At 46.2% G+C, this 12,499-nt stretch overlaps 1 protein-coding gene across 1 annotated transcript; it reads left to right on the forward strand.

Annotated features, from left to right (window-relative positions):
* Window positions 1-218: 218 nt before the first annotated feature.
* LOC113417776 (organic solute transporter subunit alpha-like) lies at window positions 219-12,307 on the forward strand. The gene is made up of 7 exons (XM_026676336.2): window positions 219-285; window positions 600-751; window positions 1,418-1,491; window positions 5,036-5,191; window positions 5,295-5,406; window positions 9,140-9,392; window positions 11,776-12,307. Exons 1-7 carry the CDS (start codon window positions 219-221, stop codon window positions 12,207-12,209), a joined length of 1,248 nt encoding a protein of 415 aa, XP_026532121.2. The 3' UTR covers window positions 12,210-12,307.
* Window positions 12,308-12,499: the final 192 nt, after the last annotated feature.

Consider the following 12,499-nt stretch of genomic DNA (forward strand, 5'->3'; position numbering starts at 1 on the left):
ATTCTACTACAGATTCATACGGCTAAAATATTAGGACTGTTAACAGTTTCTTAATCTATCGGATGCAGTCAAGAACTCATGGCAGGTGAGGAAAGCTGGACTTGGCCCTGTTGCCAAGACACCCATCTTAGCCTGTGTCAATGATTAATTCAGTGACTAATGATGAGAAAGGAGGAAGTTATTGGCTGGGGAGTGGTACCTGTCCCAGTGAGAAGAACATGGCGCGTGACCCAAACTGTTCCCTTATCAGCGATCAATTGCCTCTGTCATCCGAGATCTTCCAAGGTGAGGATGGGGAATTTGTGGAAAGCTGCGGCTCGGACAAATTGAGGTTCTGGTAATGAAGGGTGAAAGATGGAGAGAAGGCAGAATAAAGGCATCATCCAAAGTTCCCCAGAGATTAGCCTCATAAATACAGTTTTGCCAACCGTGACCAAGTAATAACAGGAGCATTCTGCTCCATTATGAGAGCAAGCCTGCTTTACAACATTTTGGATTGGGGGGGGGGATTCAATAAAATATGACTTCCAACAGGAATTAGGAAGGGAGATTAGAATCTACTCTCATCTCTCCAAACCACATTTGCCTGTCTCCTACAGTTATCAAGGCTGAGATCTGGATTTTCTTAATCCCAGTATTCCTTGGCCTTATACAAGTTGGCCTATTACTGGAACAAACAGGCTTCTTCTTACGACACGGCAAGAGTTCCCATCGCATCAGTGTCTTGCTTTGGATCCTGGGAGTTTATCCGGTAAGAATGGAGAAAAGGACCCACCGCTAAGTATCTTAAAAGGGAAGTCTTACAAAGCTCACCGAACTCCTTCCACAGAATAGTTGGCTTAGCAAATCTGTGTCCAGTGGCAGCTGCCACAAGCAAGCTCCTTTTTTTGGGTAGGACTGCAGCAAAGCATAGCTCAAGAGGATCACTCCTCATAATTTATTCAAGGAAAAATGTGGTTATGACACGTACGCTTCCTTACATACAGGCCACGATTCTGGTCTTCTTGGGATATAGATCATTCTTTGACAACCCCTTTACAAAGCCACACCAGTTGCTGCTGGAAGATAGAATGGTGGCTTTTTGTTTACAGCAACAAAATCATCACAACCGCCTCTTCTTTCAGGCGCTGCTAGATTTGAGTGCTAAATGTAACAATCCTTCACTTGGGACAGTACACATCTTGGAATACCAGTGGCTCAAACTACCACACTAGGAGGAAACAAAATGTATAAATTCTGCCTAGATGTTGGTTTATCTCTTTTGTGGGTGGAGCGGCAATCCAAAAAGAAAAGTATTTAGTAGTAATTTCGGGAATGGTAGAGTGCATAGGAAGACTTGTAGGGTGTCTTGCTAGCTATGGACAAATGACAATGTAAAAGGTACAAATCTATATTTATTTGTATTCTTCTCAAACAGGTATTCAACCTCACCTCCCTCATCTGTCTGTACATCCCTCGAGCTTCCTTTGTCTGTAACTTTGTGGCTTCCATGTAAGTTTCTCTGCATGGGGATAATGGTGTGGGGGGAGGAATGCAGCAAATTCCAACAGGACCACAATTTCTGCTCCAGCTCATCAAAGGACTTACGGTACTAGTAGCTTTCACCCTTGAAAACAGATGCAGAGTTTCAGCATTCTAACTGCAGGCATTGAATTTATGATGTGTCGTTTATCTGAGCTAGGCCTTGTTAATGCTCCAAGTTTCACTCTTGAAAGCAGGAAACTGAATCCAAACAGGCCTTAGATTCTCAATTGTCAGATTTCTCCTTGTTCTGTCGGCGCGTAAGTAGGCTCGGGAGTCAGTGACTAATTTTCAGCTCTTTATTAGTCCCGAGATCGACTCGGCTTGGCTAGGGTGTGTGGCGGCTTATATAGAACTTGCCGGCCAAGCCGCAGCCAATGACACCGCTTTGAATCTCCCGCGATCGGTTTCCTCCAATCGCGGGGGATTCGCAGCGGGCCAATCAGTGCGGCTTGCTCGACCAATCGGATCGCCGCGCGTCTTAGCCAATCAGAACGGTTATTTACAAGAATGCTAATGTACAATACAGAACACTCCTGTGTATAATGGAAAATGTGGAAGGAAATCTCTTCCTCTCCTTGAAGCCCTATCTATTGTCCAGCGCATGGAAGTTGCCATCTGCATAAGAAAAACTCACTCTGTGACAGCCAAACCAGCTTCCCCGAGTCTAACAGAATAACAGAGTTGGAAGGGACCTTGGAGGTCTTCTAATCCAGCCCCCTGCTCATGCAAGAGACCCTATACAGTTTGAGACAAATGGCTGCCCCGTCTCTTCTTAAAACCTCCAGTGAAAAACTTCTTAGTCTCAAGTTCATGGGGACCTTTCAAAAGGTTTGTGAACCACAGTTTGACAAACCCTAGCCTAAAGTATTAGGACCCATAAGAACTTCTGACTGGGAAAGCAAGAATAAGCAAGAAAAGGGGGTGTCCAATCTTTAAGACTTATGGACTTCAAACTCCCTGAATTCCCAAGCCAGCTCCATACGTTGACAAGTTGACAAAGTTTGGACATCCTTGGTTTACATACAAAGGGAAACCTGAAAATGCAGTCCCACATTCAATGTTCTGTCTTCCCCGCTATGTTTTGGTTAGTTTTGCTTTTTGCATGAAGCTTTCTCGAGCTCTTGGCGGCAAAGGAGACTCGGATGCACAGAAACGCTCCCACAATAAGAAATCAAGCACAAGCAAAGGAAAGGTGAAAGGAAGCACTCTTCTGCATGAACAGTCGAAACCCAAGAAATATTCACAGCCATCACTACCGAAGACCAATCTCTCCTGACGTCACTTTGGGGGTCAATTATAACTCATCTGAACCGAAGCATACCCAACACTTGTTGGTGCTCTGAGGTTAACCTTCCCTATCTTGGGTGCCCTCCTTGTTTTCCCCCCCAGCAGAAGCTATTATGAGAATTCTGGACGGCACCCAGTTAAGAAAAGGCTGGCCTCAGTGCAGGGCTTGCAAGCATTGCCTCTCAGTAGCTCCAACCATTCTTTGCCTTTCTTTGGGCCATGGAGTAGAAGCAGCAGATTTCTGCAAGAGGAAACTGGCCAACCTGGCAGGCCAAATTAGTCTTGGAAAGTAATAGTTATCCAGTACTAGTCGGGGGTAGCCTTTTCCAACCTTAGTTCTTCCTAACAGCTGCCATCACACTTAACTAAATCACTCCTGGTTGTTATTGCCCATCACAACTGGAGAGTGCCATGTTTATCTATTGGTCTGCAACTAGGGGTGGGATTGTTGTAACCCACTGTAACATTACTAATCTGGGCTAAACCTTGAATGGGTTTATCACAGAATAGAACATCTCCTAATGCAGGGGTCCCCAACCGCCGGTCCAGCGGAACAAGCCTTACCGGGCAGCGTGGTTGCTGGCGCCGCCATCTTTGGTAAAAAAGCAATTTTTCATCAAAAAGATGGCGGCGCGCGCTTCGGTGAGCTTTTCCGGGTAGAAAGCCATTTCTACCCGAAAAGCTCATCGAGCGTTGCGCCACCATTTTTGACGAAAAAATCGCTTCCGGTGATGTCACCGAAGTGATTTTTCGTAAAAAAAAGGCGGCGCCAGCTGACGCCGGAACCAGGCCGCGGCGCCCAGCTGACGCCTGAACCGGGCCGCAGCGTCGAAAGGTTGGGGATCCCTGTCCTAATGCATGCTTGCGTGAAAGGTGGCTCTGCCTCGGAGAAGGCTAAAAGCCTCTGTTCTCAAGAACAGAAAGAAAAACTAGCTGCTTCATGACAAGGGCAACTATTTGTCCACAATCCAAATTTTGCATCTTTTCACTGACAGGAGCTCTCCAGGCTCTCCAGAAAGACTTACGTTGATTTATCGACGCTACAACTGCACCCACTGATTCTCTGCCAGTTCATATTTGAAACTCAGTAACTGTAGAATTTTCCGGGAATCCTGTACCTATTGGAAGAGTCTCTCTGATCACCGAGTCTTGGGATCAGAGGCCTTTAAAGAACTCGCAACTGCCACATTTCCAAATCAAGAAGGGGTATGGGGATAATTTTCTTTTCCTAGCAAACTCAGTTGTGTTAAAACTTGGGCGGGGAAGGTGGCTACGTGTGCAAATTCAAGCATTAATATCTTGTGCAGTCATCTAACTCAGGGGTCTCCAACCTTGGCCACTTTAAGACTTGTGGGCTGAGGAACTCTGGGAGTTGAAGTCCACAAGTCTTAAAGTGGCCAAGGTTGGAGACCCCTGATCTAACTGATGTGCAATGAAAATATGAGCCCTGACTTCTCAGTGCCTGTAGCCCATTGGGGTCAAAACAGGTTGTTTACTGCTGTTTTTGCTGAAGATGCTTAAGACTTGCTACATGGAAAGCACCTACTCTTTAACCGAACAACAATCCTTTTGATTTTTGTTTAAGATACATAAAAATAAAACGTACGGCTGGGCCATTTAGATGATAGGGTCTCATTCCTTTGCCACATGAATGTCTTTCTTATCCTATGCATATAGACGCAAAAGATGTATGCAGATCAATTCACTTGAAATTAGTAATTGGGTCTCAGATTGACATACCAACCAGCCAGTGGTAGGATTCAGCCAGTTCGTACACTTCGGGAGAACCGGTTGTTAACTTTCTGAGCAATTTGGTGAATTGGTTGTTGGAAGAAATCATTAGGGCAGAGAACCGGTTGTTAAATTATTTGAATCGCACCACTGCCACCAGCCATCATCCCAGTATTTTAGTCTTCATTGGGGACTGTGTATTATAGGCCTCTCTTAGCTTTGAAAATAGCCAGAGGAGTAGAAGTCATAAGAGTTGTGCCCCAACTCTCAGTTTGCCTTGTCGATCTCCCTGATAATGATTGCTTGTCGATTGTATTTCCTGTTTCCCAAATGGGCAGCCTTGTCTCTGACAGTTGAAAATAAGTGCTGAAAATAAACATGCCATATTTAAGTTTGGTATCCCAGGGAAGCCAAACAGGCCACTCAGATCTCCTCTTCTCCGCCTCCTGGCTGGTGTACTTTTTATCCCCTGTTCCTATTCCTATGGCTGCAGCTATCACTCCATCACCCTTTGGAAGTTCCTTGCACTGATCCGGGACTTCTTTGGCGGCTCCGAAAGCATGGTCCAGAAACTGGCAGGGCAGCGGGTGTCTCCGAATCCTTTCCCGTGCTGCTGCTGCTGTTGCCTTCCTGAGATTGCTGCCAATCGGTAAGAGCCATTTTTAACCTCCCTTACTTTTCCTCTACTCCATAACATAGCAAATCGCTCTTTGCCCTTCTTCTCTCTGTCTACCTCCCCCCAATCCCGGCAGAGCAAACTTGCGATGCATGACTGTGGCAGTGTATCAGCTCTCCCTCATCCGGACCATCCTCTTCTTCATCACCCTTATCCTCTGGACGGACGATGAATACGACTATGGTGCTGTGAGTAATTTGGGCCCTGAAATTCATAGACAGTGAGTAAAAAAAAAAAAGAGAGAACTCCTGCAAACTAGAGAATGGTCTTGTTCTGACCCAACCTGGTTCCAAGAGAGCAAACACAAGACAAAGGCAGCAGCCCCCGCCTTTTAAGGTTTAATTCACGAATTCTGTTTCTTCACAAATAAAAGGCTGCTTCCAACTAATTAGCTCCAACAAGAAAAGGCCTTGCCAAGTTGTTCTTCAAGGCTGCCAAAAACCCACAGATAAGAAATAGTTTACAAGACAGTTTCAGAGCGTCTTTGCCTTCTGCAAAGAACATTTCTTCAAACCTGGTTGAGGGAGGGGCCATTACCTTGCAGCCTTACTCCTGAGTTGTAATGTTGAACAACTGCTCTCTCCTCCGAGCAATCCTTCGTGCACACGCACTTGGCACAGGCTCCTCGGGAACCTCCTCATCACTGCTGCCACCTCCCACAATCTCTGAAGGCAGCAGTCCACTCCCTAAGGGTCCTGGCCCATCATTTGAGTCCTCACTCTCCTCCACCATCCACACCTGCTGCCGGATAACCACAACAGGTCTAGTTTAGAGCTGTGATGGTGAACCTATGCCATGTGTGCCAGAAGTGGCACACAGAGCCATCTCTCTGGGCACGCCAGCCATCGCTGGTTGCTCTTCTGGGTTTCGGCGCATGCATGCATGCATGGCAGCTGGTCTTCATGTGCATGTGTTGTGGCTCAGAGGTTTGAGCCTGCTTTGTCAGAGGTCGAGGACTTGGTAAATGAGGAAGAGGAGGATTTGGCTCTGAGGTTTGAGCCTGCTTTGCTAGAGGACACAGACTTGGAAGGTGAGGAAGGGGAGGATTTGGCTCTGAGGTTTGAGCCTGCTTTGTTAGAGGATTTGGAATTGCCTTCCTCCCCAGGGCTTTCCTCCTCGGCAGGATCTTCCCCCCTGATTGTGCCTCAGGTGTCGGCAGATAATCAGGAGAACGTATCAGAGCCTCTGACTGAGGATCAAGCCGAGGAATGCTGGCTTGATGCAAGGCAACGGCGCAGGCAAAAGTGTAAGTTGCAACATAAAAGGAAAGGACGAATTAGAGACTGAGATGAGGGACTGACACGCCCCACAGAGAATAAAAGTGGGTGTGTTCGCTCTGAGAATTTGTTGGGGACAACGTGTTAATTTGTGAGAGCAGCTCCGACAGATTCTGTGTGTGTGGCAATAGCCTGTGATTTATGTTCTTGCTTTATTATCGGACTTGGCAGACAGCTTGTGTGAGACTGCCAAGAACTTGCCTGGCCAAAGGAATTTAACCCTGTCATTACTGGTCTTGTCTGCTTGTGTATATTCCTTTGGAAACTTGGACTTCTCACTTCGTTGGCACAGGTGAGACATAACATGCATGCATGTTAGAGACCATAAGACCAGGTGGCCGGCACCAGTGGTGGGATTCAAATTTTTTTACTACCAGTGATGTGGGCGTGACTTGGTGGGTGTGGCAGAGGGAGGATACTGTAAAATCTCCAGTCAGAGGTGGTATTTGCTGGTTCTCTGAACTACTCAAAATTTCTGCTACCGGTTCTCCAGAACTGGTCAGAACCTGCTGAATACCACCTCTGGCCAATGCACATGTGCGCATTGGGAGCTACTCTTCTGGTTTCCGGCACGCGCATGCTCCCATTTCAGCACTCAGTGCCAAAAAGGTTAACCACCACTGGTCTAGAGGCTTTTTGCATGGATAGTTTCTTGGGTGAGTGGAAATCATTTATCTTACATGTTTGGTTGATAGACATTTCCATTGGATTGAGGTAACTGGAATGAACACGGCCTTACATCTTGTGGAGCAATGAAGCTTGTCTTGCTTATCACCAAGATTTGGCTAAAGTAAACAAATCAACCTGAGATCAGCTACACTTCTATATAATGGAAATATATTGATGTTATGGATAATAGCTGTCTCATTTTGAAAAGTAATGTATTATAACTGACAGCTGTCAAATGCAACAAAACGCCATGTGTGGAAGGCTCCTTTTCAAGTTTCTCCCTTGCATCCCTTCCTGTATTGTTAATAAATCTGCATCCCAAGGCCGTTAAAGATGCATGTTCCTCACTGAATGTTTTCTTCTATTCACTGGCAAGTAATCGAAAGAGAGTGAAGAAGGCAGGACCCCTGCAGACTCAAGTGGCCAATTTTGTAACTGATCAAACAGTATTTAGCTCCAGTAAGAACCTAAAGGAAACAAAATAAATCCATCCTTAGGATAGATGTTCTGCTTAGATATATTATTATGATTCTTGGCTTGCGGCTTTGCTCCGCATTTGGAAGGCTGCCCACTGGGTGGTCGAATGCATCAAGAAAGACACCAACGCAGGTTCTATCTTGGATGAGCTGCCCCGATCACAAGTTCGGGAAGCTCTTTTATTAAAAACACACAGTGATACGTCACAAGCAGTGAATTCTATCCAATCATTAAGTTACATGAGAAGGAATATTAGTGCACACATAGTAACATCCAATTACAGTGCATGGTAGTGTGAAAGGTGCAAGGTAACAAATCAGCGCCTGCATTACAGTTATCCGCCCATGATGGCGTGTTTGTTGATTGGTGGTCTCTGTTCCTGGTACGCTTTCAGCCTACGTGAGGCCTAGAGGCCTTGAGGCCTGGTATGTGACCGAAACTATAGAAACTAATTTATTACTGCATTGGCTGAATGTATCTTTTATGTATACTGAGAGTATTTGCACCAAGACAAATTCCTTGTGTGTCCAATCACACTTGGCCAATAAAGAATTCTCTATTCTGTTCTGTTCTGTTCTGTTCTATTATTCTATTCTATTCTATTCTATTCTATTCTATTCTATTCTATTCTATTCTATTCTATTCTATTCTATAGTTTTGGAAGAAACCAATACTTTTAATAGTCTTAGCATGTTGAAAAACAGAAGTCTTGTCTTATAGAATCCAGAGATGGTATTCAGCAGGTTCTGTCCAGTTCTGGAGAACCGGTAGCGGGAATTTTGAGTAGTTTGGAGAACCAGCAAATACCACCTCTGACTGGCCCTGCCCCCACCTATTCTCTCCCTCCCGAGTCCCAGCTGATCATTGGCTGGGTCTTCTTTTGTTGCCCTGCACAGGAGAACGGAGCTGGAAAGCAGGTTAGTGGGGTGGGGAGCGAGTGGAGATTTTACAGTATCCTTCCCCTGCCACGCCCACCCAGCCACGCCCACAGAACCGGTGGTAAAAAAAAAATTGAATCCCACCGACAGAATCACTGTGCGTAATGTCCTAGTTTCGCTCTAGAACAGGAGTGTCAAACTCAAGTCCCGCAGGCCACATCTGGCACATGGGATGCTTAGATCTGACCCACGGCTCCTCCCTGGAAACAGCAAAGGACCAGCCTGCGGTGCCTCTGCCAGCAAAAAGAGAGCTCAGGAGGGTCACCACAGCCCTCCTGGACTCCATTTTGGGCCACAACAGCCTCCTGCAACCGCCTGCCAGTGAAAACGAAGCCCGGGAGGGCTGGCATGGCTGAAACGGGGCCTCAGTGAGTGACATTGAGCTAGCCATGCCCCCCCTCCTTTGACACCCCTGCTCTAGAGAGATAATATTCAGGAACTTTCTTAAGCCGAAAGATTTTCGACATGCCTTTCATGCCGAAGGTTGAAATCAACTTAATGCATGTCTGTGGGTCACAACCAAGAAGACTCTTAGTGTGTCATGACCTTTTCTCTTCCAGGTGGGCTACACCAATCCCAATTCCTACATCAATGTCATTATCGCCATCTCTACCTTCCTCTCCTTCTATGGCTACTTGCTCTTTTACAAGGCCACCAAGCCGGCCCTTGATGGCTACAACCTGCGCTACAAGTTTGTCTGCATCATTTTGGTTCTTGTCCTTTGCGGGCTGCAGAGCGGAATCGTGGAAACGTTGGGAGCCTTGGGTGCCATTCCTTGCAGCCCATCTCTCTCCCCTGTTACCCGCTCCCAAAGTAAGTCACCTCCGTGAGGCACAGGGGTTTACAAGTGGAGCAGGTGGACTTAAGAGATGCCTTTCTGACAATACAGCCGCAAACAACCAGCAAAGATTTTGGCAGGTGGCTGGATAAGACTTTTAGCAAGAGTGTTCTTTCCGTGTCTTCTCTCACCTAGCTGATAGTGCTGTGGGGTTTTTTCCTTAGCAGTCGAAAAATGAGGAATCTAACGATACATTGTGATAAAAATCAACCATTCAGGTTTTCATACAACTGGAGACTCTTGAAGAATAAATAAGATTTTTATTATGGAGCTTTTGCAAAAGGGAATTCTGTGCTCATGGGTGGAACCACAGAAGACATGTTTCCTAGGAGAGCTGGGGTTTATATACAGTTTCAAATATATATAGTCACTGCTCCTTTCCGGGTTCACAATCTATCCAGCTATGTATCACCCTATGCAACACCCTACTATTGTAGCATACCATCTGTTTCCTTGTCCTGTTTACCCATTTCCATTTCCAGTAATCTCCCATCATTAACATGACACTGGACAGCATTACCTGCCAAATATATGACCTTCATACAAAACAATACAGAGAATTCTTACATAATATTCCAGTAAATTGTCTTAGGTTAACAAAGAGGCCAAAAATGGCGTTACCGTTGCTTTATATTTTCACAGGTATAATTTTACATATCACATACATACATGCTACATATATACATTTATTAAATTTATATACCACCCAATTCACTATCAAGTGGCTCTGGGCAGTTTACAACATCATAAAAACAATAAGATAAAAACATTAAGACCTTAAAAATGTTAAAGGTTAAAATTAACAAAAATTGGGTACAGTGGGAACCATTACATGATCAAGATGGAGCTGGGATCTTCCTAGTCCACTAACCACCTCCAGCATGGAATACCCCCATCAGAGCCCCAAAGGCCATTGCCACAGCCAGGTTTTGAGGCCCTTTTGAACGGTGGCAGGGATCAGTTCTGTAGAGAGCGGTTTTTCCGCAGATGGGGGCTGGGGGGGGCACTAGTTTAACACCTTGCCTGCATCCTGCATGTATGGATGGGGTTTCACTTGCTTGTGCGGCCTGGTTTCTGGCAGACCACAGACTGCCGCTGGTCTGCGGCCCAGGGGTTGAGGAACCCTGGCCTAGAGGGTGGGAGCAGATCTCATCTCCAGCAACACGATGTTCCTGAGTGTGGGAACCATGGCAGAAAAGGCTCTTTTTTTAGACCCCACCAGCTGAAGTTCCTTGACTGACGGGATCCAACGCAGGCCCCTTCTGCCAGAGTTAGCAGAGCAGGCCCATCCCATTGAGGTGAGATGGTTCCATAGGTAGGTAGGTCCCATGCCGTTAAGGGCTTTAAAGGTAATAACTATAACCTTGAATTACATCCGGGAGCAAACTGGCAAACACTCCGCTTACACCACATTGGTGTTTCATGGGTCAACCTAGCTAGAACTGTCCATGCAGCTGCATTGTGTCAATTGTAGCTTCCGAATACTCTTCAAGGGTAGCCCCATCAGCACATTACAGTAGTCCAGTAGACATGAGCAAGAAAAAAAGCTTGGGGAACAGTAGCTGATGAGTCTGGCTTTGAAGCACAGGTATGGTGAAGCATGACTTCCTTGCCTGAATGTAGGCGCACCTTCCCAGCCATTCTACCACAGCAACTGAGGTAGCAGCGATCTGCCAGCCTGTGTGCTAGCTTGCATTGTACCCTGGAGCTGCCGAAAAGGAGCCTGAAGGTTTGATTCTGGTCCTTTCCCAAGATTATGCAGCACTTGCCCCCCTAATGAACAGTTCAAGACTGCAGCTGAAGATCTCGATTTGTCAAAGTTACAATATGGAGTGAATATAATGCCCTTGTTTCCAGAATTTGTTGTAGCTTTATTTATTCTATAAATAGAGACGTTCTGCAAGGCGATAAAGCCCCATCTTGATCCGTTCCGTTTTCCTGAGGCATTGCCCACACATTTTCAAAAAATACTTTTCTGGCTACTTTTACAAAAAGGAAGCCGACTTGCGTACATTGCCGTGTCTTCAGGATTTGGCCAAAATCATGTAGCTTGTATTTCCTTAACCTGATTTCTTCCAGTCATCTGATTATGCTCCTAGCGCAGGGGTCCCCAACCCTTGGCCCGTGGACTGGTACCAGGCCGCTGAATGCCAAAAACTGGGCCACGGAAACAAGCAATGCCCCATCTGTGGAATGAAGGCAGCTTGTGGACCCACGCCCAACCCTCTGGTCCACAGAAAAACCTCTCCCCGGTGCCCAAAAGGTTGGGGGCCGCTGTCCTAGGCAATTGGGATATGAGCAAATAACATCCTTTCTGTAGGCTACCCTATCTTCATACTTCTCTTTTTATCTTTACAGTGATCTACTACTATGCTTTGGCCATTGAGATGTTCTTTATTGGCATATTTGCTCATTATTCTTTCCGAAGAATTGAGCCCTCCATGGAAGCTGAGCAGGTCATCCACCATCAAGCTTCCCAGACCCAGGAAGGCCCATCTGGTCGTTGTAGCCCCGCTGATGGTGTGTCTGTGGAGGGAACAAACCCTGGCTACCTCTGTGATGAGGCTTTCTGTACAATTGAACATTCTCCCCTGGACCGCTTTGATTTCATTGTCAAGGAGCCTGTGAACAGACAGCAGCAAAGCTGGGGGCCTGGCTGCCAGAGAGGGGGAGCCCTGAAGACAGAGGGGCTTAAGTTAAGCCTACAACAACCTGGAACCGAAGGGTCAAGTGAAATCCAAATCCAATCCCACATTAACAAAATGGAAGCAAATGGAGCCTCTGCTGTATAGCCACCGTCTTTAAAGGACAGAGACACAGTGACAGCTGAATCCAGAATGCATAATGTCAAGGCATACAGATTGGTGATGGTGGGGATATTGAACTCCAGGTATGACCAGGCAAAAATGCGCACCTGTGTGCAGATATGCCCAAACATATAATATTGTGGGAGATTTCAGTGCTTCTGTATTAGGTGGAGAACTTTTGTTCCAGCCGTGGCTAAACTTCCTCAGGATGGATTGTGAAGACTTATTGGGAAAACAGAGCCATTGTTCTGTTCCTTTGTAACAACCCGTCTTTA

The sequence above is a fragment of the Notechis scutatus genome, chromosome 2, assembly GCF_049901735.1.
Source record: "Notechis scutatus isolate UNSWTSFEM ecotype Mainland chromosome 2, rNotScu1.2, whole genome shotgun sequence".
Taxonomy (NCBI): domain Eukaryota; kingdom Metazoa; phylum Chordata; class Lepidosauria; order Squamata; family Elapidae; genus Notechis; species Notechis scutatus.